The sequence below is a fragment of the Apaloderma vittatum genome, unplaced genomic scaffold, assembly GCF_000703405.1.
Source record: "Apaloderma vittatum isolate BGI_N311 unplaced genomic scaffold, ASM70340v1 scaffold31838, whole genome shotgun sequence".
Lineage (NCBI taxonomy): Eukaryota > Metazoa > Chordata > Aves > Trogoniformes > Trogonidae > Apaloderma > Apaloderma vittatum.
This window is the reverse complement of record NW_009729588.1, coordinates 4,545-30,736: the sequence shown is the minus strand read 5'-3', so window position 1 is coordinate 30,736 and position 26,192 is coordinate 4,545. Positions and strand designations below refer to the sequence as shown.

The following is a 26,192-nucleotide window of genomic DNA, read 5'->3' as shown; positions in this document are numbered from 1 at the left end:
CGGGAAGTGCCTGAAAAGACAGAATCTAGTGTTCTGCAGATCTCGCGTGTGTATATTTTTATGGATGCAACTTCTTTTTCCTGGCTGATATCAATAGTTCATAGCCTAATAACTAGTTGCTGCTTGTGTTTACAGGCAGTATCAAGTTTAACGCTTTTTTTTTTTTTTTTTGCAAGCCCTTAAATTCTGGGACTAAAAATAAATGTTGCAAGAAGTCATTATTTGTTTCGCAAAGAACTTGAGAAGTAATAACAGCATTTCTTTTTCTAATAATTTCTCTGAGACCATTCTTGTTAAAAATATCTAAATTAGCACACCCATTTTGTTCCTTGTATAATCTCATCTCTGGATGCATAAGCTGTAACCACTGATTAGACTTACTGGGGTTTTTTGCTTGCATTTTTGGGTTTTTTTTGGAGGTGGATTGTTTTGTTGTTTTTTTTGTTGTTGTTTTTGAGAGCTTTCTATACACAGTTGTCTGTGTTTGCTGGGAATGGCCTTTAAACCACCAGGTGTAGTAAGATTGCCATTTTTTATGCATAAAGACTTGTGGCAGCATCCCTTCTCATTTCTGCTAGTGCTTTGGTTGTGAGGTTAAAAGTAGAGATGAAAGACCTTAATTACACACGCGAGGAGCAGCGATGGTTGTCAGCGCACCTGGTTATCAGGCTTTCTCCATGCCCTGAGAAAACCCCAACAAATGTCGAACCTGTGCCTGGTGAGGGGGCTGATCTGGATGCTTTGGAGAAGAACATCTCGTGCTGTGCTGAGCAATGAACCTCGGATCTTTGAAACACTGAGAGGGGAGAGCGTTAGGCTGGTGCGTGGTGCATTATTTGTGGTTTCTCCAAGATGGACTGAATGGTTTCGAGAATCCTGGCTTCTCTAGAGACACTGCAAGTTGCAGGAAGTTTTTCATTTACCTGTAGCACGGCTTTGAAGGGTTCCTCGCCAGACCCCTTGGCAGCTCACATATATCTGTTGCCTTTCTGTCTGACAGAGAGCTGCCAGGGATTGTGTCTGGATCAAACCCTTTTTCTGCCCAGATTAGCGAGGATGGCTGCTACCTCAGGTGGGGAAGAAGACATAAAGAAGTTAATCATTAATTCCATGGAAACATAATCTGATCTGCATGATTCTGCCACTTCCCTTGTCAGCATTAATACAGTTGATTTTTTTTTCCCCGTAGAGTTAATTCTTAGATGGATTAGCTCCTTGAATTTGTTTTGAATGGTGCGGTACTCTTTGATTACGTAACTGGTAACTAAGATGTTTTCTAATTATGAAGTTCTGTAGTGCTACACTGTGTTACTCTTTCAGGTTGTGAGTGTGAGCTGAAAATCTCTTTTGCTGCTACACGGGTGTCCCCAAGGTGCTGACATCACAAGGGGTTAAGGAAATTGGCAGTTAGGAACCTTTCCATTAAGGAAGAGTGACTCAGTCCTGAAGCAGTGGGTCTGTGGATTTGAAAGAACGTGGGAATATGCTGACATGGAAGGGGCGCAGCCGAATTTGCTGCTAAGCGTTACGTTCGTGACCTGCTTATCATCTCATTGGGGCTCCCCTGCCTCATTTAATTTTCTTTCTTTCTTTCAGTGAGTACCGTGTAACCCACGCGCTGCCCAAGATGGTGAAGCTGGATATACACACGCTGGCTCATCACCTCAAGCAGGAGCGGCTGTACGTAAACTCAGAAAAGCAACTTATTCAGAGGCTCAATGCGGATGTGCTGAAGACGGCTGAGAAGCTGTACCGCACGGCATGGATTTCCAAGCAGCAAAGGATTAACTTGGACAGACTGATCATAACAAGGTGACTTGGGGGGTGGTCCTGGGGAGAACAAGCTCCTAAACCTCTGTGAATTGCAGCTAATCCATCAGATGTTTCACACGTAATAGCTTCAGTCCTTTGCTGTGCTAGTCATAAAAATAGTGAGGTTTTAAAGCAAGTCTCAGCTAGGGGACCTGACTCACCCTCAACTGACTTGTTAGCTGTTTATGCTGCCTGTTTTTAATAGAGGTGTTTGTTTTGCTTCTGTCTGTAGTTTGTGGGAACAAACTCCCCTTATTCCCGAGTTTGCAAATCATTTGTATTAACTCTGTGGAAGGACTCCTGCCCTGCCTGGTAGTCTTGTCGACCACGTGGTGTCTTTTATGAAGTTCGTTTGCCAAAGAGTTACTTAAACTGTTTCAATGTTTCTCTTTAAAGTGCTTGAATGTTGCCAGCATGCTAAAATCCTGGAGGACACTCAGTTCGTGGATGGATATAAGCAGTTGGGATTTCAGGAGGCTGCTTATGGAGAATTCCTGAACAGATTGAGAGAGAACCCTAGGCTTATTGCGTCCTGTCTGGTTGCTGGAGAGAAGCTCAACCAGGACAACACGCAGAGTGTCATTCACACGGTCTTTACCTCCATTTATGGCAACTGCATCATGCAGGAGGACGAGAGCTACCTCCTCCAGGTCCTGCGTTACTTGATTGAATTTGAGCTCAAGGAAAGCGACAACCCTAGGCGACTGCTGAGGCGAGGCACCTGCGCGTTCAGCATCTTATTCAAACTCTTCTCTGAAGGACTCTTTTCTGCAAAGCTTTTTCTTACTGCAACTTTACACGAGCCAATCATGCAGCTTCTGGTTGAAGATGAAGACCACCTGGAGATTGATCCAAACAAGTTGATTGAGAGGTTCTCCCCGGTACAACAGGAAAAGTTATTTGGAGAGAAAGGCACGGAAAAGTTCAAGCAAAGGGTCCAGGAGATGGTTGACTCCAATGAGGCCAAGCTGGTGACCTTGGTGAACAAATTCATTGGCTATCTCAAACAGAACACGTACTGTTTTCCTCACAGCTTGAGATGGATTGTGTCACAAATGTACAAAACGCTCTCGTGTGTGGACAGGCTGGAGGTTGGGGAGGTCAGAGCAATGTGCACAGATCTTCTTTTGGCGTGTTTCATCTGTCCTGCAATTGTTAACCCAGAACAGTACGGGATCATTTCTGATGCTCCCATAAATGAGGTGGCAAGATTCAATCTGATGCAGGTATGATTCGCTTTGAAGTAGTCTTAAAAAAAGAAAAATAAAGTATTAGAAATGTTCTTGGTCTTTTTTTCCCCATTAAAACTGATGTTACTACAGCAGAGGTAAAGGTACTGTCCCTCCTACCTGTAAGACGAATGCTAACAGGATATTTGTGTTAATCGTTGCTGAAAAGACATGCTCGGAAGTCCATCTGCTTGCTTAAAATACTGACTTAAAAAAACGACAGCCTGTATTCCTTTATCTTGAAGGATTTTTCCTTTATCTCTTAGAATAGCTGCAAATGTAGAGCTACCCGCCAGAAACACAGGTCACTAGTGCCTGACAAGGAGCTTTTTTCAGAAGAGTATTCCGTTATTTTGTGCAATACCTGGCATAATATTCCGTACAGAAGTAAAAATCCCTACTTTTCAGTGTGGTCTGTAAACTGTGAGTGATTCTCGTAGTAACGTTCTGGTGATTTTTACTCACTCGACTGTTACTGAGAGGCCTCGCCAGTGTTTTTGTAAAACCCGTGAGCAATCCTCTCCTTGTTGCTGCTTGTGTGTTGTAGCAGAGCCCACACTTGGCGACTGTTTAAAATTGAGAGTTGTTTTGCAGTTGGGGATTAATAAGGAATATATGCTCTGAGACAATAGTTAGCCCTCTTTGCTATATTTTTCCTCCAACATGGTCTTAGTTAAGTTTATACAGCCTCTTTAAATCTCTAGGTTTAAGGTGACCTAGATTCAACTCTCAATTCTGACGTGTTGTAAAAACAAAACTTGCTTTGTTCCTGGGAAGGGGGGAAGCATGGATGCTCGTAGCATACTGTGTATGCAGATTCTCGTGCTTTTTTTCTAAAGCGTCTCACATTTTTTCTGCCCTGAAATCAAGCACAAGACTGTCCACTCAATCAGAAGTATATCTCGAAGTATTAAATGAAAAAAAATTCGAAACGGTGTGTTTAACTATCCTTTATAATTGGGTCCATCATAATGTTTTGAACTGATTATTCTTTACACTTCTTTTTGATTTCAGGTTGGGAGACTTCTGCAGCAATTGGCAATGACAGGTTCTGAAGAGGGAGACCCGCGTATGAAGAGCAACCTTGCTAAATTTGACAAAGTAAGAATCCAGACTAAAACCAGCCCAGACTCGTGTGTACTTCATCCTTCTGCGTTTCTCTTTTTTCCAGACGTTGCAAAGGACTTGCTAAGCATTTAACTTCCGAGTTTCGTGCACTGAAAAGCAGATTAAATCCTGCACAAAGCTGGGAAAAATTCTTCAGTACTAGAAATAAGGGTCAGGGATTCTCGCTTCTACTCTGACATAGAACCTCTTAAAAGAAAATGCCCAAAAGAAACAAAAGCAGGTTGCCTTTTAAACTGAAACACTGAATTACTGTCTGTGCGTATTCTACTGAACCTGAAGAAGACAACTGTTATGTGAAATCTGGTTTAACACCAAGCTGTTTTGTTAGTGCAAGTAACTTCTGTTCCTTTTTTGCATAGGTTTGCTTTTTTTGGTCAGCTTTGCCTTTGTTACTACGGATTGTCCATAGCAATACAGAAATTGACTTCATCGGAGGAACAGTAAAGCCAGTGATCTTTCATGTGTTGTCATATGTTTAAAAAACTGTTGGTTTGCTCCTGACAGTTCCAGGTTTTTGCTAATTGCGGTGGTTACACAGCCATACAAAGTTACACATTTATTATACAAGTAACATTCAGTCAGATTAGAAAGTAATTGTGTGTTGCTTCCTTGTTTCACTTTTAGTCTGGGCTCAGCAGATTCTTCAGGAAGGGGCAGTTTGATTGCTGTGAAGCGGTTTAGTGTTTTAAGAACTGTAGGAAGACACTTATGTAAATAACACTTCTGAACGCAGAAAAGGAGTGGAGGAAATGCTAAAGCTAACTGCACACCTGCCTTGCTTGCTCTTCAGTGATTTTAATGATAAGTCGTATTTTATCTTAAGATTTTGAAAGTAGGAAGCAAAACTGCTGTTGTTATGTGAGCTCCCTAACTCCTGTTGTAACTTAGGCTCTTTCCAAACTCCAGTAAATGGTGTCTCACTGACAAGCTGTTTCTCTTTGCAGAGCTGTGTTGCTGCTTTCCTGGATGTAGTTATTGATGGGCGTGCGGTTGAAACTCCTCCAATGTCTTCTGTGAACCTTCTGGAGGGGCTGAGTAGAACCGTGGTTTACATGACGTACAGCCAGCTGACTACTCTGGTAATACCTGAAGTTCTTAAAAAGAAGTGGTATAAACTTGTCCCCATCTGTTTACAGACAGGATAAACAAGGCTGCTGATTTATGCTGCAGTTCTTACCAACACTAACTCTACGTTTTTAGGTTGGCTTTATGCGGAATGTGATGTCAAGCGATCAGCTTAAGGAAGATCGAATGGCTTTGGAGAACTTGCTGGCAAACTTACCCCAGAACAAACCCGCTAAGAGCAGCAGCCTTGAAATGACTCCGTATAATACCCCACAGCTTTCTCCTGCAACTACTCCAGCTAACAAAAAAAATCGATTACCGATAGGTAAGGAGAGCGAGCAGGCTTCTTTCGTGATTTCTGATACTTTGATACATTTTCTACGAGATTTTTTCAGTCATCTCTTGGGGCTGCTCTTTGACTACACCCTCAGTTTCTCCTTTTTCTGGGTAGATGGTGAAGATTTTTCTTCAGATAGAAAGCCAAGTAACTTCTTTGTGATGCGAATACGATGAGCTTCGTCACTCTGCATTGAGCTTGAGAAAAACACTGGAGAGCTTGGTAGTCACACTAGTGCAATGATAATAAAGGGAAGGTTAGAAGATGGGAAGCAGATCTAGGAAGGAAGTTTGCTTGGGAAAGTGGTAATATGGAAGTGATGACGTTTAATTAGTGGGGTAGAGGAAGTTTAAAATTTTTCTGTCTCGGAAAGGAGCAAATGGGGAGGAGGATGAAAAAGCAAGAGCAGGGCTTTTAGAGTATGTGTTGTGAAGAGAAACTTTCTTCTTTTTCCATTATTCACCTGGGCTAATTCCAAATATTAGGATATCGTAATGCAATTTCATGCTTGTTGGGGTTTTGTCCTCTCTTTGAATAGAATTTCTGGGTGTTGAACTTTCCGTAATATTTTCTCTTTAAAACAGGAAATGTTCTACTTTTCTTCAGTGTGTCTTTACATGAGTATGACCATGTGGGATATTTTTGTTTGTTTGAGAGATTCGATGTTAGTGTGTAACTGGATGAAAATATGTAGAGCCTGATAAGTGGCAAAAAACCTCACAAAACCAACCTGAAAGCAAACATATCCCATGTTTTAACTCTGCTTCGGAATGTTCCTTGTCTTATGTCTATAAAGTAGTCACACAACAGCGTTTATTTTGTGGTGTAAAATAGTTTTTATTTCTTTTGTTTCATTTTAATGCTTTCGAAATCCAGGACAGCAGTTGGCAGCCATTACTGCCTGGGATTCTTCTGCTACCAATCTTTCAGCTCACATAACTCTAGTAACCCCGTTTGGTGGGTAATGCCCTCTTTCCATTCTTCTCTGTGAAACGTTTACTTACACCCCCTGACTGAAGCGTGCCTTTGGTTTAGGTTGGCAGTCGGCTGCCTTTCCAGGTTTCTGAGCTGATTTCTACGTGACACTCGTTCCGTGCGTACGAGTAGTTTTCAAAAGGCCTCAGTGCCTTCATGTGGTGATGAGAATTCAGCTGTGGCTTCCACGCGCTGATCTTGTTTTCCTCGGCTCAGATAAAGAAATAACTGGTGTCAGGCTGCCATACTTAGAAATCTTAATTCTGTGGGGGTGTTTTTCCTTCCACGGTGCCAAACGTGGGAATATGAGGCTACTTAAAAAGACTGATAACGAGTTGCAAAACAATCAAATCACCTGACACTGGATGGTGTGTCTGGCTTTGAGAGACCTGTAAGAATAAGATTTTCCTGCTTTTTCAGAAAAAAAAAAACTTCTAAACAAATTTATTGTAGTTGTAAACCACAGAAACCTAGACTGTTTTGTTGGTAACAAACTTCCTCATTTTCTCATGGAATTTATCAAAGGTCTTTCTGTGTTTGGAATGCGCTGAATTTGTGTAGGCAAACAGGACATAGTACACCTCATTTCTCTAAACTCTTATGTTGGAAGTTTGCTTTTTCAGAGTGCAGTACTCGAATTTAAACACCAATTCCACGTCTCAGAGTTTAATAAGACTTTGTGTTTTTAAGTTCATTTTGTATACATACTACTAATTCAAAACATGGCAGTTCTGTATTTCCATTGTATTGTCTCATTTTCCTCCTTCAACAAGGAAAAGCTTTTAATGTTTATATTTCAAAATATTTTCTCAGCAACTCGAAGCAGAAGTAGATCAAATATTCTAATGGATCAGCATGGAGACCATGAAGGATCCTCCCAGGAGACTATCCCAGAAGTTCAGCCGGAAGAAGTGCTGGTTATTTCTTTGGGCACAGGCCCACAGATTACTCCAGGAATGATGTCAGAAAATGAGGTGTGTGAAAACTGCCACTTCTCAGATATCTTGAGAAGTACAGCCTCCGTGTTCTCTAATAGCAGAACAACGAAGTTGTGGCAGTAAGGTCGGGAGATAAATCCAGAATGGGAATTGCAATCCTGACTTCCTTTTACTGAACTTGGGGGTTGAAGCTTTCAGATTTCTCTTTGTTAGATTTTTTTTTCCCTCTCAGTTAGTTTATCTGCAAGGCACAAAAAGCAGTACGTTGACACAGGAAAAATGAGCCTGGCAGATTTACAAGGAGGCTTTGTCATCTAGCACGCCCAAGAGCAAACCTGGCCCCTTGTTTCTGAGCCTGAAGAGACGGATTCTGCTGTTTCTCTGCACGCTCTGTCCTTCGGATCAGGTGGCACAAGGGCATGACAGAACTGGAACACTGATCCCAACAGTTTTGGCAGCTCAGTCCTGGAGCGTGCAGGCCCGGCTTCTTGTGAGGGTGGAGCTGTGGTTGTTTTCCTGAATGCTCAGGCCATGTCGCTTAGAGCGCACCTGGGTTTGCAGCCTCTTGCCAGAGCTGCAGTACAGCTTCTGCTTTCATCCTTGCTGCTTTGTCTGGTAGTTGGGGTTATCTCCCTCTGCAGCCTCGTAGCCGCTGGTTTCCACGTTACATTCGTCTGCCGGAGGTGCGAGGGAGCTGGTGGCTCCGTTACTATCGGGGCTCACCTTAGGTTCACATCTTGGTTACCTTGCAGCTTCCCCAGACTGACTTTGCAGATAGCTGTCTTTTTCTCAAACACAATGGTAGAAATGTGATTGTGCCATTAATGTCTAGGGGGAAACATGCGGAAAATGTGGGCGATGTTCAGTCATGCAAAACTAAACCAGTTTATTTTAGGCAAGTCTTGTCTTTTCCCCACTCTCCAGGTCTTAAATATGCACCTTGCAGATGGCGGACAAGGAGATGTCCCCGTTGATGAAAACAAACTCCATGGTAAACCTGATAAAACCTTGCGCTTTTCCCTCTGCAGTGATAATCTGGAAGGAATATCTGAAGGTGAAGGGTTACTTAAGTCTTGAAGAAGTTTTGTCCCTTTTTTTTCTTGACTGTAAGAGGAACTTTGGTTACATCCAGCATCTCATCTTTGCCATTTTGAAGACTGCTATTTTACCCTGAGAGCCATTCAAAGAAAAAAGTCTGGAGCTAAATATTGACCTGTAATGGTGTAACTGAGTCTGAGAATTAGGAAGAAAAAGCCAAAGTGTATTTAGAAAGAGAAAACAGAGGGATTTTTTTTTCAAACAAGTGCAATATTAATTATTAAGATAATCTAACTTAGACTTCTCAGACTTCTTTTTCATCATGTATTAAGAAGCTATTACGTATCTCAGAATGGTTTCTGCACTGTGAACAGCTCCTTTATATGAACCTCAGACACAACAAAACACAGGTTTATTTGTGGTATTGAAGAAATTTGTACAGATCACTCAGCATGTGTTGTTTGTATAACTTCCATAATTCAGATTTTGCTCTGTCTCTCCTCAAAATAAGAAAACAAAGTCATAGACAAGTAAACGAATTAGTGGAAAAGACTTTATTGATTTTGCAGTTACATTTAAGTATGGTAATGGTGAATCCAGCCATTTCTGGTAATGCATTTGTAGATTATTATAATTAGCCTGCTACTGTAAACATGGGAAGTACGAATCACAGTGTGGGTTATGTACCTGTTGAGCAGGAATCAAGAGCAGAGCAAAGGTACATCTGATTCATCAGTTCGATGGTTTTTTTTATATTGGAACTACTACTTCATCTCTTAACCTTTCTAGTTAATTGTGTCCTGGATTGCTAATGATTTACAATAAAATCTGTTTTCATAGGTCCTTCAAATCGCTCCAACTCCGTGTCATCTTTGGATTTAGAAGGGGAATCTGTGTCGGAGCTTGGCGCGGGCCCCTCCGGGAGCAACGGTGTTGAAGCTCTGCAGCTTTTGGAGCACGAACAAGGCATGTGCAAGTAGTACAAGTGCCTGAGGTGCTGTGCGTGGTGAAGCAGAAGTTCTGTAGGAAAAAGTTGGAAAACTGACTAGTGAAAGTTTTCTTTGTGCAATCCCTCTTGCATTTATTTATGGTTTTGTTTTGGTTTTATTTCTTTTCTTGAATAAATATTTCTTGTAGTCCTTTGCTAGGAAAAGGAAATCACATGGAATCTGGAGGCTCAAGTCCTTCATAGGAAACTGCTTGTAAGGTCTTGCTTAATACCAAGTTTTTCCCTTCAGGGTATAGGGTGATCTGGATTGGAATAGCCTTAAAGCATCTGGAGAGCCTCCTCTTAAATATATATTTGTCGAGTGCTGGAACAGGTTGCCCAGAAAGGCTGTGGTGTCTCCAGCCTTGGAGATATTCAAAACATGCCTGGACACGGCCATGTGGAACCTGCTGTAAATGACCCTGTTTTGAGTGGGGAATTTGGACTGAAATTATTTCTGGAGGTCTCAGCTTTACTGCGATAAAGTTCTTCTTACAGGAGTTGTATGAGTTTCTTCATCGTGTGCTAAATTTTGTCTGTTGGTTTGGTTGATAGGTTGTCACAGTTTAAGATTTTTCTTGGTAGGTCTCAAATGTGCTTAGAAACTGTTCTCAGGCAGCATCTCTTGAATAGTGTATTATGGTGCTTTACAGGCCTTACTTTAGAACACTATCTTACCTAACAGAATTAGAAGGTTGTTTTGTTTGGGTTTTTTGTCCTATAATGTACTCTTACAGATTTTCAATCAGAAGTAGTTTGAGAAGCCTTTCAAAAATCTCAGAACTTTTTTTTTATGTAGCCACAACACAGGATAATCTTGATGACAAGCTCCGTAAATTTGAAATCCGTGACATGATGGGCTTGACTGATGACAGAGATATATCAGAAACTGTGAGCGAAACTTGGAGTACAGATGTCTTGGGAAGTGACTTTGATCCAAATATCGATGAAGACCGTTTGCAAGAAATCGCAGGTAACTCGGTGGTTCGACTGGTGTGTTAAAATGCTTGAATAGTTCTCACTCTGAAACACTGAGGCTGCAGAGCTCTGCTCTCCTTCTGAATACATGTGTTCTCATTGATTGGACTGCAGCTTCTTTGTAAGAAGATGTTGTACTGCATGACCTGGATTGTATTCAGTTGGTCATTTCTATCTTTTCAACATTGTCTTTTGTGGTTACGTTATTAAGGATGCTTAAAATGTGTTCTAATTTTTGCCTTCTTCCCAGAGCTGTCTTCATGAAGCCTGTACCTAGCTGTATGCTTTGGCTTTGCTTTGCAGGTGCAGCTGCAGAGAACATGCTTGGCAGCTTGCTGTGTTTGCCAGGTTCAGGATCCGTGTTGCTTGATCCCTGCACAGGTTCAACCATATCAGAAACCACAAGCGAGGCGTGGAGCGTGGAGGTGTTGCCAAGTGATTCAGGTCAGAATCGTGCAGTTTCTGCTTATTTCTTTGGCATGAATCCGGGCTCTTCCAGAGGCATGTAATGCAAACCGACAGCCTCGTCCTCTCTTTCTCTGAGAAACTGTTGTCCTAGGGTTAGGTTGGTGTTTGTGAATACTTGTGATTTTAAAAGGACAGGCTGTTCTGAGAGAAGACGGAAAGTGTTACGAGAGACTTACTGTTACTTCAGAGATTCTTAAGGTCCAGAAAGAGAGAGAAGGGATTGCAAAGCAAACTTCCGTTTGCTTTCTTTCGCTGTGATGTTAGGTAGGACTATCTTGGATAACAGTGAAGATTTTACTGTATACTGCTGTCTCTGAGAAATACAGTATTTAAAGTAAAAACTTCTTAGAATGTCCATGCAGACAGAGCGTTGCTCTCTGTGCAGGGGAGAGAACTCTTGCTGAAGTGGTGGAGTTAGCTTAGAACTTAATACGCAGAATGAACACATCCTTCCCTTCCCTGTGGATGTTAAGGGAGCGTGGCATGGAGTCGTGATAATTTTTCCTCTCTACTGTCTCCCTTTTGTAGAGGCCCCAGACTTAAAACAAGAGGAAAGGCTACAAGAACTGGAGAGCTGTTCCGGGCTGGGCAGCACGTCCGATGACACAGATGTAAGGGAGGTCAGTTCTCGACCCAGCACACCAGGCCTCAGCGTCGTATCAGGTGTGTTTAGTTGCCTCTGAAAACACGCTGCTCTATTAGAACCTGATCAGCATCCGCTTTGCTGCACTTGCATTAGTTATACATCATGTTACTCATAACCTTTTGCGCTCATTCTGGAATTTTTAAAGCAGTAATTCTTTGTGCACCTTACAGGAGAAACTAAAAAAAGCAGCAGAGCATCAAATACTCTGTGCTGCAATAGCAGTGGTTAGCAGTGGAGCATTGATTTGGAAGAAATTCCTAATTTTCACTTAGTTTTATTAGCACAACTTTTTCTATTGAAGTAAATCAACATATGTCTGCTTCAGGTCTCAGTTTTCTGCAACCTGTTTTAACAGAGTCTAATGCCTATTGTCTAAGTGTGTTCATGGCTGTGTTAAAACAGTTAAAGATGTAGAGCAGAAATGTTATTTTAGGAGTATAGAAATTCATAAAGTCTCTTGATGCTGCTCGGAGTTAGGACTTGACAACTGCAGTGTTCACCAAACATTTTAACAGCTTCAGGATTTTCCTTCCTTTTTCTCTGGAAAACTGTTACAGATGCTTCTTTTGTTGTGTGTAAGGTATTAGTGCAACATCTGAAGATATTCCTAACAAGATTGAGGATCTCAGGTCGGAATGTAGCTCTGATTTTGGAGGAAAAGATTCCGTAACAAGTCCTGACATGGATGAAACGGCCCATGGTAAGTTACTTACCTGTAAATGAGAATTGGAATCTCTGATAAATGAAGTCTCACAAAAGGCATTTGTAGAATCCTTAAGTTTTACATGTTCACCCAATTTCAAAGTTCTGGTGGCTAAGCTTAACATTTTATTTATTTACTAGCACTGCATTTGTTTGAGATACAGACACCAGCACTTGACGTTACGAGAGCTTGGGTGCTAGATCTAAGATCACCTTTTCTTAATTTGGTTTGTTACAGTGGCTGTTCTGCATTCTGGAATTCGTCCACTCCTCAAGATTTTTCCCCTTTTAGTGATGTAGTTCTTTGATCATTTCATCATACTACAGGAACCTTTCTGTATATCTCTACAAAACCTACATTGCACAATCTTTTAAAACTTCTAATACTGAAGGCTGGTTTTTCAGTGTCCCTTGTGTTGCAGGTAGTTCCTTGTAGAGCACTAACTTGTTTTTTGGGTATTTCAGGAGCCAGTCAGCTGACATCTCCTCCTTCTCAGACAGATTCTTTGCTTGCATTGTTTGACCCTCTGTCATCAAATGAGGGTGAGTTGTAAAGAATAAGAATTTTTTTTTAAAATAGATGTTTCCAATGCTTCTGTGTTAGTATCGGCTAATTTGGAAGAATTTAAAAGAAACGTGACTTCTTTTATGCTTACGACCACAGGTGTATCAACCGTAGTCAGGCCCAAAGTACACTATGCAAGGCCTTCTCATCCACCACCAGATCCGCCGATTCTGGAAGGAGCGATGGGAGGTAACGAGGCCCGATTACCAAGCTTTGGCTCTCACTCTTTAATTCCAACTGATCTAGAAGCGTTCAAGCAGAGGCATTCTTATCCTGAGAGGCTCGTCCGCAGCAGGAGTTCAGATATAGTGTCATCGGTTCGGAGGCCCATGAGTGACCCTGGGTGGAACAGGCGGCCTGGTAATGAGGAGCGGGAGCTTCCGATGCCGAGCGCCAACGCTGGAGCAGCTGTGCTGGTGGCTGCGTCTCAGTCATCGTCTTCGTCTCCCAGTAAAGACTCCTCGAGGGGAGAGGTAAGGCTTCTTGTTATCCTTTTGTTCTTTTATAGCATACCCACTTGAATAGTGCATCGAGTGCCAGAAGGCTGCTATTTGATTGTTTAACCAAGGAATTACAATGCACTTTTTGTTACCTTTTAAATGTTGGCCCGTAATGTTTTACAAGCTAAAGCTACAGATGTTTGGCGTGGCTTAAATACATCTGGTTTCTCTTAAATTTACTGGATGAGCTTTGCTTGATCAGGTGGGACTTCAGAAATAGATTTAGTATTTAAATTTAGAATGCTGCAGCACCCTGAGAAGTAATTGTCTGTACAGAAGAAATAAGTGAAATCTAAATTTCGTTGTGTCTTTAGTTTTGTGTTTTTAGGCTGCCCTCTTCAGGAGGGATATTTCTAACTTAATCTGCTGTGGTTTCCCATGCCCTTTGTGGTTCCAGTTTTGCAGTTGATGTACCGTAACCTGACATTGAGGAGACATTTTGTCTTTGAGCTTAATGTGACAAATGCTCAAATGTAGACTCTGCCCTCCTACAGATTGAAGAACGGAAAGACAGCGATGATGAGAAGTCGGACAGAAACAAGCCCTGGTGGAGGAAACGTTTTGTGTCTGCCATGCCCAAAGGTAGGATCATGTCCCTCTGGTTTGGTACTTCAGTAAGAGTGGCCGCTGCCTTGGCTATGTCGTTAGTCACTTTTACAGAAAGGTTTTGCAGTTTCACTTTGAGAAGCTGACCAGACAGACAGAGGTTTGTTACAGAGTAATAGCTGTCCTGTTTAACTTTGAGATTATTCTTCTTTATAAAACATCAAGTGTTGCAGTGAAGAGAGAATTACTGAAATACAAAGTGTGCAGCACCTGTGAAGAGGTGTGGAAGCCAAAAGGAATTCGATTAGGCAGTGGGTGACCTTAATCTTGCAGTAACCTCAGAATCCTCACGTGAGGCCAGTGATTTCACGGTTCTGTGGTATTAACTTCACTGAGAACTACTCCTAATTCTCTGCGGGTGGCAGTGTACTAGTTGGAGGATATCGATAACTTGGGATATCTCTTGTAACACGGCATGAGTGGAAATTCCGCTCTGGCTATTTACAAAGTCAGAGTTGTTCAAGTTAATATTTGGCTTTCATACTGTGAGTAATGACAACTGGGGATGGAACAGTGTGTGCAATATTAGATATTCTTGCCTTTTTTTAAAGGATACTTCCAGTTGGAAAAGAACCAACATAATACTTGCAGTCTCTGTGTGGCTTTAGATAATGTTGTAGCATTTTAATACCACTTTGTTTGCCTTTCCATTTCACAATGTACTGTCTTTGCATCTTCTCCCTGAATTTACTAGTGGTATGGAGTTCCGGAAGAAATTCATGTCATTATAACCAATATTTGCATAAGGACTATTGGCTAAATTAAAGTATAACTAAGTATGTAAATAAAAATCACAGTACAGTTCTGCTCTGCTCCATAAATGGGCTTAAGCTTTTATTGAAGTTTTATTTGATTACAAACTTCTCCGTTAGCTGCTTTCTTAAAGTTTCTTCAGCCTGGCCATTATCTCAGAAGAGTCTTTGATAAGGTACCTTGCATTTTCAGCTCCTATTCCATTTAGAAAGAAAGAAAAACAGGAAAAAGACAAAGATGACATGGTGCCTGACAGGTACTCAACTCTTCAAGGTATGTGAATAATATCATCGTAGTAATTTTCCCTCATAACATGCCCTCTAGAGTTCCGGCGTGCCCACCAGGTATCAATTTACAGAAGGGTGTACGCTGCGGTAGTTCATGTTCACAACTGGCTTTCTGAGTAAGAAAGTGGATAAAGACTTCCTGACTTGAAGACTGTTTTTAACTCGTCATGCTTCTGCCAATATATGTAATACTGGATTTGCAACTCAGGGTTTCACTGCTTTTTCTTTTCCTCATTATAAAGCTCACATCCTTTTCATAGCTGAGCGGTAAGGATGGTGGCAGCCTCATTCCTGTAATAATTACTAAAGTGCTCAATTAAACATGATTTGAAGCGGGGTATTTAGTTTTCTTATAATTTCTGGAAGTATTCAAATATACAAGAACCATTTGTGTATACAATATAAATATGCCAAGGAGCTGGCTTTATTTGTTCATTTCATTGTCCTTTTTCTTTCTTTTTGCTTTTGCTTCAGACTTTGTAAATATATTGGAATTGTGGCTGCATGGAACACAGGCGGCTACTTGTTTGATGTGGCTAAAAACAGAGACCAAACACATAGATCTAAGTTTTAGTATTTGCTTTCGGTTGGCACGACACAAGGTTAACCCCGGTTGTTCCTCATGATCTTTTCAGATGATCCCAGCCCGAGGCTCAGCGCGCAGGCGCAGGCTGCAGAGGACATTCTGGACAAGTACAGGAATGCAATTAAGCGAACGAGTCCCAGTGAAGGAGCAATAGTGAACTATGACAGTGCAGGTGAGAACCCAGCGTTTCTAATCATTTCCCAACATAGTTTCTCCTCCTTACAGATAAAACCACTCTGGTACTCTAGGCCAGCATTAGCAGTAACAGCTGAAAAATGCAAGCTCTAAATCAGGAATGTTTTGCCAAGTAACCCGTGGGACAATCCTTCAGAGGCTGGGAATTAAACCAGCGTTCCCGAGGACAGCTCTTTCGTATTGCCGTTGAGGTGATCGGTCGTTAATAGCACATCTCTTACCTGGTTTGGATTTTGTGTTTTTTAATGGATACTGAAGAAGTACAGTGCTTTCCAAAACTGGTGCAGTTTCTTCTTAGTGATTTGTAGATTATGTATTTTCCATATCCTTTTTTCACTTTTTCAGAACAAATTGTTTTATTTACTGTCTCCATTCTCTCCCAACTTTGGAATAACAAGAAGAAAATAAAGAATGTTAGTCTAGTTTCTCCTTCTGACTCCTCTCTTCAAGTGAAATGTTGTGGTTTTTTCATTTCCGTAGAGGCTATCGGGGATGGCGAGAGTATGCATGACTCTCCACGTGATGAGGCTTTGCAAAACATGTCTGCGGATGATCTCCCAGACTCTGCAAGTCAAGTAGCGCAGCCACAAGGTTCTGCTTTCTCCTATAGGTAAATACATTTGCAGCTTTAATCTTACCCACAAAGTAGAATGAAAAGCTGAAGCCACGTGATTGGTTCCCACAAAAACCTTAATATGAATCTATCATAAACTTTTGTGTGCTCTTAGCAGCTTTTTTTAAAGCATCACAAATTACCCTATTTCCACTGATGAAGGGGGGCGATACTGTTACCTGAGAGGACGGAGTAGTTCAGTGTTTAGGAGGAGTCCTTTGAAACAGGTCTAGGTGCTATATCAAAAGAATCAATATTCTAAAGTCTTTACAACATTAAATTATATTAAAATAATGTTAAATAACTTCTAGGCAGTATTTAAAAAAAAAACAACCCAAAATAAAGACTGCTTATTGAAGAAGCAGACCTTGCAGGAACTTTGTTAAGAAAATATTTTTCCTCTTTAAGGGATGCAAAGAAGAAATTGAGATTGGCTCTTTGTTCAGCAGATTCTGTCGCCTTCCCGATGTTGACACATTCAACAAGGAATGGTCTGCCCGACCACACAGACCCTGAAGGTAGATGTTCTTTATGCATGCAGATATTCTGTACTGGATGTGTCTCTTCCCCAGCCTAATGGTACCTGTACTGCACCGTTCAGGGTAGCTTCTGCTCGGCAGAGATGTAGAAGGCGCACTCTGCCTTCTTTCCTCAAAAATGTTTTCTTTCTTACTTTGATACAAAAAAAATAGACCAGGTTTAGTTGGCAGGTTTGTTTGTTTATAGAGTTTATGGTGAATAGACTCTCAAAATACACAGGCCATTGGGAATTGTGCTATGGTGATTCTAGGATTCTACGGCTAGAATAACCTGAATGATTTACTGAGTCTTTACTGTATCGTGTGTTTGCATCCCTCCTGCAGACAGGTGGATTTGTCACCTTGTCTGGTCTTCTTCACATTTTGGAATGATTTTAAATACTAAATAAGATAGCAGTACAAAAACATATCCCTGGATATCTGGAAAAAACTTACTGAATTGTTCTTAAAGTAACGTACAGAGGTTTTGTTTTAAACCGTTATGTGTTTCACATGTTCAAAACCAGTTTTATTTTCATCATGCCTACATTTTTTAGTGATTTTCTTTTTGTTCTTTGTTAGATAATGAAATTGTGTGCTTCCTGAAAGTTCAGCTAGCTGAAGCTATTAACCTCCAAGACAAGAACTTGATGGCCCAGCTGCAAGAGACAATGCGATGTGTGAGCCGCTTCGACAACAGGACCTGTCGAAAGCTGCTGGCCTCTATTGCCGAGGACTACAGGTAGTTTGTTCAGTATCTTATTATTCATGGGTTTCCTAATGTGTATATTTATTCACTAGCACGTTGGGAGGGTCCCTTTTAGTTTATATTGTACTTTACCAAATAAGGTTATAATGTCTCTGTTTCCCCACGAAGTGATTGTCTCACTGATCTGGGAATGACTTAAAAAAGCTTGGACCTTAAGTCAGTCCAGCTAGTAGTGAACTCAGGTTTAAACTCATTTGTGGCTAACACTCAGCTCTAACACACAAGAGATGCAGCACTCAGGAAGCTTCACTGAAGCAAATTCCAAACAGCAAGGGCAGCGACTTCAGTCAGAGAAATCTGTGCGAGATGGAGCTTCCTAGTTCAGGTGTTATCTTTGGTTTTAAAAAGAACAGGTTGAAGATACCTCTTGTGCAACAACTTAGCTGTCATAAAGCTTTAGCCTCTATCTTTATTACGCACCTCACGTAGAGAACTTTTTATTTTAGGAAGAGAGCTCCATATATCGCTTATCTAACTCGGTGTCGCCAAGGCCTGCAGACGACGCAAGCGCACTTGGAAAGGCTGTTGCAGAGGGTTCTGCGAGATAAAGAAGTGGCCAACAGATACTTCACTACAGTATGTGTGAGGTTACTGCTCGAGAGCAAAGAGAAGAAAATAAGGGAGTTTATTCAAGGTAAGATTAATGCAGACTGGAATGTTTATATTCCTTACTCCATGTTCAAATGCTGGCTTGGACTGATGTTTTAAAATATAACTTCTGATCCGAGGGGCAGATTCATAAAACAGTTTTTATTTCAGCTGGTGAATTAGGGGCTCAAGTGGACAGGTTACCGTGACTTAACAGTTATGTTGTGGCAGCTAAGCCATGGTAACTGTCTTCATATTTCATGAGCTAAGTGAATGAAGGTAATTTGACCTCACTGGGCCTAAAAAGTTATGCTAAATCTCATTATCTAGCATCTGCCCCATGGAAGAAGCATGAATACTATTAATTATTTTAATTTATTGTTTATCAGTAGATCTAAGTTGCAGCATTCAGCCCTCAGTACAGAACCTGTGCTTGTACCTTAGGAGATATCAGGAATAGCAGCAGTATGAATCAAATGAATCAAAGTTTCAAAAATATCACAGCGTATGGGATAGTGGCACCAGGCAGACGACTCTCTCGAGAGTCACTTAATTTCTGTGCTTATGCCTGGCTTAACCAAGTACGTAAGAAATTTGGACTCAGTTCTCGCTACTGATGTGTATAGTGCTGCGTAAAAAATGTGCCTGAATAGGCTGGAATTAATCTAAGAATTTATATATACTGGGATTAAAGTTCTGGTAATAAGATTTAGCGACTCAGGAAGGAGTTAAAGCCCTTTCGCTGGCCAAGAAGGAGATAGCTATTTCTGGGTGATCTAAAAGAGAAATGGGCAACTGCAGCGTTTTGGCTGCTGGCACATGTGAGTGGCAGTTGTCTCCTGGTGCAGAGTGCTAGAAACATGAAGCCAGTGAACGGCCGGTGATCTCGTCATGCCGCGGTAACTCGGCCGCATCACTCAGCCTGTGTTTCGTAGATAAGTGCAAGTATTGCAACCCTGCGTACTTAACGAAGGCAAGGGTAGGAAACGGTACACGGGGGTTTTCTTCATACCTTCCCCCGTGGCCCCCTTCTCAGCACCTGCCAGTTTTGCACGTGCCGGTTCCTGCCAGCAACTGGTGTGGTGATTGTTCTGGGTGTGGCCTTGGTGGGTGGCGGGAAAGAAGGCAAAGAACTGGCACTGCGAAGGAAGTGATTAGCACAGGATCGGGTGGAGTATTTCGACCATATGCTTTGCTAAATGTGTCCTGTGTGCTTTTCCTTTAATTCCAAGTGTTCCTGCTCATGTTTCCTGTACTGGGGCATGGGCAAAACAGCCTCAGTGCTGCCTGGCAAGAAGTCTGAACTAGATTCCAGGCTCTTCTTTCCAGAAGAAAACTTACCAGATATAATGCTTTTTACTTAACTGAATGTTCTCTCTCTTTTTTACTTCTATCAGATTTCCAGAAGCTCACAGCAGCAGATGATAAAACAGCCCAAGTTGAGGATTTTCTTCAGTTCTTATACGGGGCTATGGCTCAGGATGCCATATGGCAGAATGCTAGCGAAGAACAGCTTCAGGACGCACAATTAGCGATAGAACGCAGCGTGATGAATCGTATTTTCAAACTTGCATTCTACCCTAATCAGGATGGAGATATTTTGCGTGACCAGTAAGTTAATGCAATGTGAAGTACGCGATTTCTCCTTTGCAGTCGGCACAGATGAAAGCTGTGCAGCCTTCACGTGACAGGCTTGGCTAGGTCAGCCATGCCATACAAACTCCTGTTTTCTTTCAGAACGTTTTGTTAAAGAACAAGGAAGTGCTTTAGCATCATGTGCAAAAGTTTGTTTGCCACAAACTGCTAGAACAGAATAAAATTGCAATGCCTTGGGATACAGACTTTCAGATCTACAAGTGGTTATGCTGAGAGAGTGATCAAAATCTGCTTCAGGACTCCTTCCGTTTGCTGGTTTGGTGGTGTTCTCCATGCATTTGGGGTGTTTGTTTTAGAACATACACTGTGAGGGTGCTCTGCTGGCTGTGGGATTGTGTTCCATTGCATGGAGAAATCCTCTGCATCTCTCACAGGCCTAGTGTGTGTGAGCTGTGGGGCCGTCATGACGCTGTGTATTCCTGAAGATGCCTTTGTAACATCAAATTTAAAACTAGTGGGAAACCCCAGGGCACTGCTGCCTGGCTGCTGCTTGCTCCTCACTCTTGTTCTCTGTGCTTGTTTTCAGGGTCCTTCATGAGCACATACAGAGGTTATCTAAAGTGGTGACTGCAAACCACAAGGCCCTTCAGATACCCGAGGTAACGACTTCTCCTTTCCTTCACTTTCATGTATGTGTCAGGGTACTTGGTTTTGGTTGTGTTTGGGGTGGGGAGAGGGTTGTTTTGTTTTACACTTGGAAGCATTGCTTTTCTATCTGTGACAGCTGAAATACCCTGCAGGAAAAACGCGCTGTACCCGTGCTCTGGGATCTTCCACTGACAAGTCCTTCCAAATTATTTTATTTCTAATTTTGCCACCTCTGTCCTGATAGCAAGATTTAAGAACTAATATTACACTGCAGTAAAATGCAATAACTTTCTGATAATTTGCTTCAAAAGACAAGATTTGAATCCTTTATGCTTCTCATGTGATTAATATGCCATAGCTGGGGTTTACAGCTGTCAGGTTGCCCTTCTGCACTAGCCAGAACTAATGGAACCTTGCAGATCTGAGAATGTGCCCAGCGCTTTCACTTTTCTCGTGGTTAATAGGATAGCTAAAAGCAGGTTGGTAAGCTTAAGAAGTCTGTCACAGGCTGGATGTTTGCAGCCTTCCTAGTTCTCAGTTCAGTAACTGGACTGACTCAAAAAGGTGAGTGTTCTGAGACCTAGAGCTCTGCCTGGAGAAGGCAGAGAGAAGCTCGGGTTAATTCTGTTGGTTGCACGTAGAGCGCCGACTCCCTCCTTGTTGTTTTTTACTGTAACACAGCAGGAAGCCACCTTCGTTGTGAGCGTCCTGTATCCATCTCGATTTCGAGCTTCCCGTTTCTCCGGAGCTTTGCTCCTGCCTGCAAGTTTCTGGTGCTTTAGGTCTTCTGTGGTGCGTGGGAGTAGCTTGGACAAACAAGAACTGGCAGCGTGTTGGTCTCTTTTTTGCTAGGTATATCTCCGGGAGGCACCGTGGCCATCTGCACAGTCTGAAATCCGCACAATAAGCGCTTACAAAACCCCTCGAGACAAGGTACAGTGTATCCTGCGAATGTGCTCAACCATCATGAACCTGCTTAGTCTGGCAAATGAAGATTCAGTACCGGGAGCAGATGATTTTGTTCCTGTTCTGGTCTTTGTCCTCATAAAGGTGAGTTCTTTTGCAAAGATCACAAACCCCAGCTAATTCATGTAATAAACGAGCAAATTTGAGGAAGAAAAATAGTGCATGAGGTAACTGGGAGTGTGCTAGACTCAAACCCAGATCTCATGCAGTGAATTTAAATAGAAACATCAGAAATGTGGTCACAGCTCCAGTTTTTGAATCCAAGCAAATTTTGCCTTTGGAAGCAAGGAAACTGGGGTGCAGGTGTTGTGTGTGGAGAGAGGTTTTTCTGAGGCACGTCCACCAGCATCTGCCACCTGTGCCTGCTTGATGCCGTCCCCTTCCAGGACCAAGATCCACACTGAGACTGACTGGCATTGTGTTGCTGACCTGTTTTGGTCTAGGATTGTTTTGGAGAAAGGTCTGTCGTGTATAAGAAGCCAAGACATTAGGCTTTTCTGTGTGATGAAGTCCTTGGTGACTTCTACAGATACTGCCAGTGTTACCCTTCTTTCTCTTGGCCCGCTAGTTGTTTTTCACCCTTGGAAAAATGCTCCTTTCTTCAAGTCCTGTGCCTTCCGAGGGTGTGAAATGAGGGGGGCTTGGGTAAGCCTGACAGATAGGTTACGTAATCCTGGATTATGAACGTGTGAGGATCCCTGCACAAACAGAACTGTGTTTCTGTTGTGTGTCTTGTGATGTTTCATGTCCAACTTTGCAAACAAGCTGTATCTCTTTCTTCTTTAACCCTCAGGCAAACCCACCTTGCTTGCTGTCCACCGTGCAGTACATTAGTAGTTTCTATGCCAACTGTTTGTCCGGAGAAGAGTCTTACTGGTGGATGCAGTTCACGGCAGCAGTTGAATTCATTAAAACTATTGATGATCGCAAGTAACTCAAACAGCACACGTGTGGGCAGACTGTTAGCGGAAGAAATGTGTATGAGAATGTACAACAGCTGCAAAAGCTGAAGAAGAGACTCTCCTTGTATAATACTGTACAGAGTTGAGGCATTTTAAACCACACCTTTACTAATCAAATTAATTTAACGGATTTTCCTCTTCTCTTTCGGTTGCGTTTTTCTCCCCTGTAGATACTGGCACTGCAAAAGGGACCACGGTTTTCAGGTATTTTGGAATCTCGAAACACGCAGAAAATTCGTCATGCTTTCTTCCACCACCCCTCTTCCTGAATTCTTACTCACATGAATAATTCACTTCATTTAATTTCTAACAGAAAACTGAAACGAGAAGAATCAGGGCAACCACTTAGTATACTTCCTAGCTTGATACACCTTTTATTAATGAAACACCAGCCACACTGAAAGTTTATAGTAGCAAACATGAGTTCTCAATTGTATTTCACCTAAGTTTAAAATCTGAGAGGATAGTGTAAATATTATATAACTATATTTAATGCATTTCCATTATCTTTGGACTCATTATCCTTTGAATAAACAAGCAAAAGCCTCTCTGACCTCTAACAGGTTGTCACATACTGTGTTTTGGTAGCGAAAGGACTTCCTCGAAAGGCTGAGATTAGAAAAGGGCAAACCGCACTATTTATTAAAATGTAATTAAGATGACTGAAATTTCTAAAACTGGAATTTATAATAGACAGGGCTTGTTAGATAGCTAAACACTTTTTGACTCGGGCATTAGGGTGTTAGAAAAGTTTGGATATATAGAGGAGGGGGACTGTAAGTTACGATAGATAAGTCTAATATAAAAAAGGAGAAATAAAATACCTTACTGTAATATTTTTTCTGAGATATTGTGTATAATGTACAAACCCCAAACAGAGATCCTTAACAGAACCTTGGACTGTAATATATATTTTGATTAGTGACATTAAATACATATGCCAGGGGTTTCAGTGAATGTTTTTACTAAATGTTCTTCGTGTTGTCTGCTATGCAGCAGTGCAAGTTTTACTGTTCATATAAAATCTTTTAAAATATAACACTGTTCTTTATGAAACATATCATGACATCAGTTCAGGGTGTTTTATAGATCTCTCACCTTTCCCTTAAACTGACAGTTAGCGATTGGAAGGAGTCTTTACGCACAGCACCACATGGGTTCTTCACGAGCGAAGTGGGCTGAGTGACGGCCGGTGGTTGTTACCCGTACGGAAGCGCTCGCTGTTCTTTTTCAGCTGGAGTTGTGGTGGGAAGGGACAGCGAGCACTTGACTTCTTCATGTCAGTATTATTTCTTGCTCTTCCCAGTGTTCTTTGCACTTCTGACAGAGGGATGCGTTAAGACTCGGTGTCTGTCAGGGCTAAAATCTTTCTCGCTTTCTTTTCAAACTGTGTTTGATTTATTTTGTGTGTATGTGTGCGTACACATTGATGATTAAAACCCATAAGCAGCTAGTACTTGGGAAAATCCTCTGGTCAATTGAAATTAGAGCAATTCTGTGTGGTATCAAGTGCTTGATTTGGCTGTGCTACTTATCAAGGCATGATTAAAGACACTTGACTTCCTAAGACTCTAATACGTAATTCAGTGCACCATTTTTGCCAAACTAGTCACAGGTGAGAGGGTGGGATGGTAACTTCTTTTTTAATTTATTTATAGTCTTTCTCCTCTAGTAGAGACTTGACTGTGTAGAGGAGCAATACTCAGTAGAAACAAACTTCTTCTGATCTGCCTTACAGTGGTAACTCGGTCTGTGGAGCGTTGCAGTATCCTCGTCACTTCGCCTTGGTGGGTGTTTGGTGCTGAACGTGTAACTTCGTATTGCAAGCACAGCCCTGACCAATAGCGCTCAGCAGCGAAGCACAAATATGCCCTTGAAGATATGGCCAGCTCATATCTCAAAGCAATATAAATTTACTTGTATTGAAGTGTCCTGTAATAGTTAATTGTTACTTGAATATCTGCGATGTTAAGTCCGATGCATGAGAGTCCTTTTAGTCCTGTGGGTTTGGGTAGTCGAGGGGAGTGTTTGTACGATCCTTAAAGAAGGCACAGACACTTCAGCTGGCGACAACCCTGCGCGTCGCTGCTGTGTGTGGGCTCGGCACGCGGGGTTTTGTCAGCCCCCTCAAGCCTTTCAGGTTTGCTTTCCTTGATGGAAGGGGCAAGAGCTGTTTCCTTCACAGATTTTATCACTTTGTTTTTCTGCATAGAAAAATACTTAAAAGAGCTGGAGTATTTTTTTTCAGTAATTATTTAGTTATTTTAAAATGAGTAAGTGTTGTTTCAATGAGCCCAGGTGAGCTAAGAGTCTTCTTAGCAAGATGGTCCATTGCTTCTTTCTTTCAACCTGAATCCTTTACGTAGTTTTGATAGGTGTAGTTAGAGAATTAGGCTTTCCAAAGAGTTAAAAACCTTCCTGTTATGTCCTCTTGCTACTTCCCCTGGTGTTCCGTAACATCGTGTTTTAACATGATAAATAACAAGTATAGAAAGTGATGTCATTAGGTTTTGGTGTGCAATAGTAAAGGTGAGAAGACAGTGCATAAAGGACCAAAAGTGACAGAACTGCTGCCAAAAGGCGCCAGCCAACCGCCTACGTGTTCCTGTAAACTTGGTGCTTTCTGTTAACGGAATTACTTCTGCCTCCAAAGGACGACCTGGAACGTTTTGGGGAGGGGAGAGGTCGATAGGAGCAGGTAGCAGCCGTGAGCTTGAGGCTCGGTCGCTGACTTCAGCACTGGTTGTCGGTGTGGCCGGAGGAACTGCCAAACAGACCTGGTGAGATCACAGAGGTGGTATTTTCCTTTTCTGGGGTAGAGGACTGAAAGGAAAAGGGCTGGGTTCTTTTCATCCCTGGGAGGTTCCTTCTTGCTCCTGACCCTCAGTGAGGTTTCTCTTTAAAGCTTTTTTAAGTCCTCTTTAAGGAGAAGTGGCCTGTTAAGTATTTAAGTTTAAAGTTTTTGTTTCGAAGACGTTTTACTACCAAATGCTGAATGTAACTGCCATAAACTTCAGGAAAAAAAGCCACGAACATGATCCCGTTTCCCGTAGGTGAGTTTCTGGTGAGCGCGGTGTTGGTTCGTTATTGCTCGAAAACGTTGATGTTCTGTTAAGCCAAATTCTCGCTGTAGTTGGAGAGCCCGCTGCCGCGCCGAGGCTGGGCCGGGTGCAAGGGGGCAGGAGGCTGGCACGGAGCAGTGGGAGGAGGCAGCTCCGTCCGGCAGCGAAGCTTCGGGCGAGCGAAGCGTGCGTGTTTGGCAAGAGCGCGATGCGTGTGGCCGTGCCGGCAGCACGGCAGGAGAGCGATGGAAGGCTGCTCCCATTTGGGTGGCAGCTGGTGACTTGGCTGGGCCTGTACTACTTGAGAATTAATCTCTGCTGAGTTCGTAGTGTGTGTTCTGTACCTTTTTAATTGTGCTTTACCTCTGTTTAAAAGCTTTGTACTGCCTCTCCTCTTTGAAAACTGGTAAAGCCTTTCTACATCTAAATTAACGAGCTTGCACAATCTTGTATACAAGAACCCCATCTTGTCTCTTAACGTGATTATTAATGTATTATTCTGTAAAAAAACTGATTAAAAGGAGAGCAGTTTAACCGCCTGAGCTTCATGTTTCTGCCTTGGTCCTGCGCTGGAGATGGCATCATGAGTGTGAACAGCTCGCTGCTAACATTTGGTGTTTAGTGTCGTCTTATTTCATAAGAAACGATCACGTAGGATCTTGGCCGCCGCCCCT

General features: G+C 42.1%; 1 protein-coding gene across 1 annotated transcript; it reads left to right on the top strand.

Moving 5' to 3' along the window:
- The first annotated feature begins 1,627 nt into the window (after positions 1-1,627).
- Positions 1,628-23,804, top strand: GAPVD1 (GTPase activating protein and VPS9 domains 1). The gene is made up of 26 exons (XM_009874502.1): positions 1,628-1,812; positions 2,018-2,019; positions 2,209-3,038; positions 4,056-4,142; positions 5,114-5,248; positions 5,370-5,559; positions 7,360-7,520; positions 8,409-8,538; positions 9,363-9,488; positions 10,310-10,483; positions 10,792-10,932; positions 11,485-11,619; positions 12,183-12,302; positions 12,770-12,847; positions 12,969-13,342; positions 13,864-13,951; positions 14,921-15,001; positions 15,651-15,773; positions 16,277-16,406; positions 16,818-16,927; positions 17,510-17,669; positions 18,143-18,330; positions 19,682-19,895; positions 20,467-20,539; positions 21,381-21,578; positions 22,288-23,804. Exons 1-26 carry the CDS (start codon positions 1,628-1,630, stop codon positions 22,426-22,428), a joined length of 4,374 nt encoding a protein of 1,457 aa, XP_009872804.1. The 3' UTR covers positions 22,429-23,804.
- Positions 23,805-26,192: the final 2,388 nt, after the last annotated feature.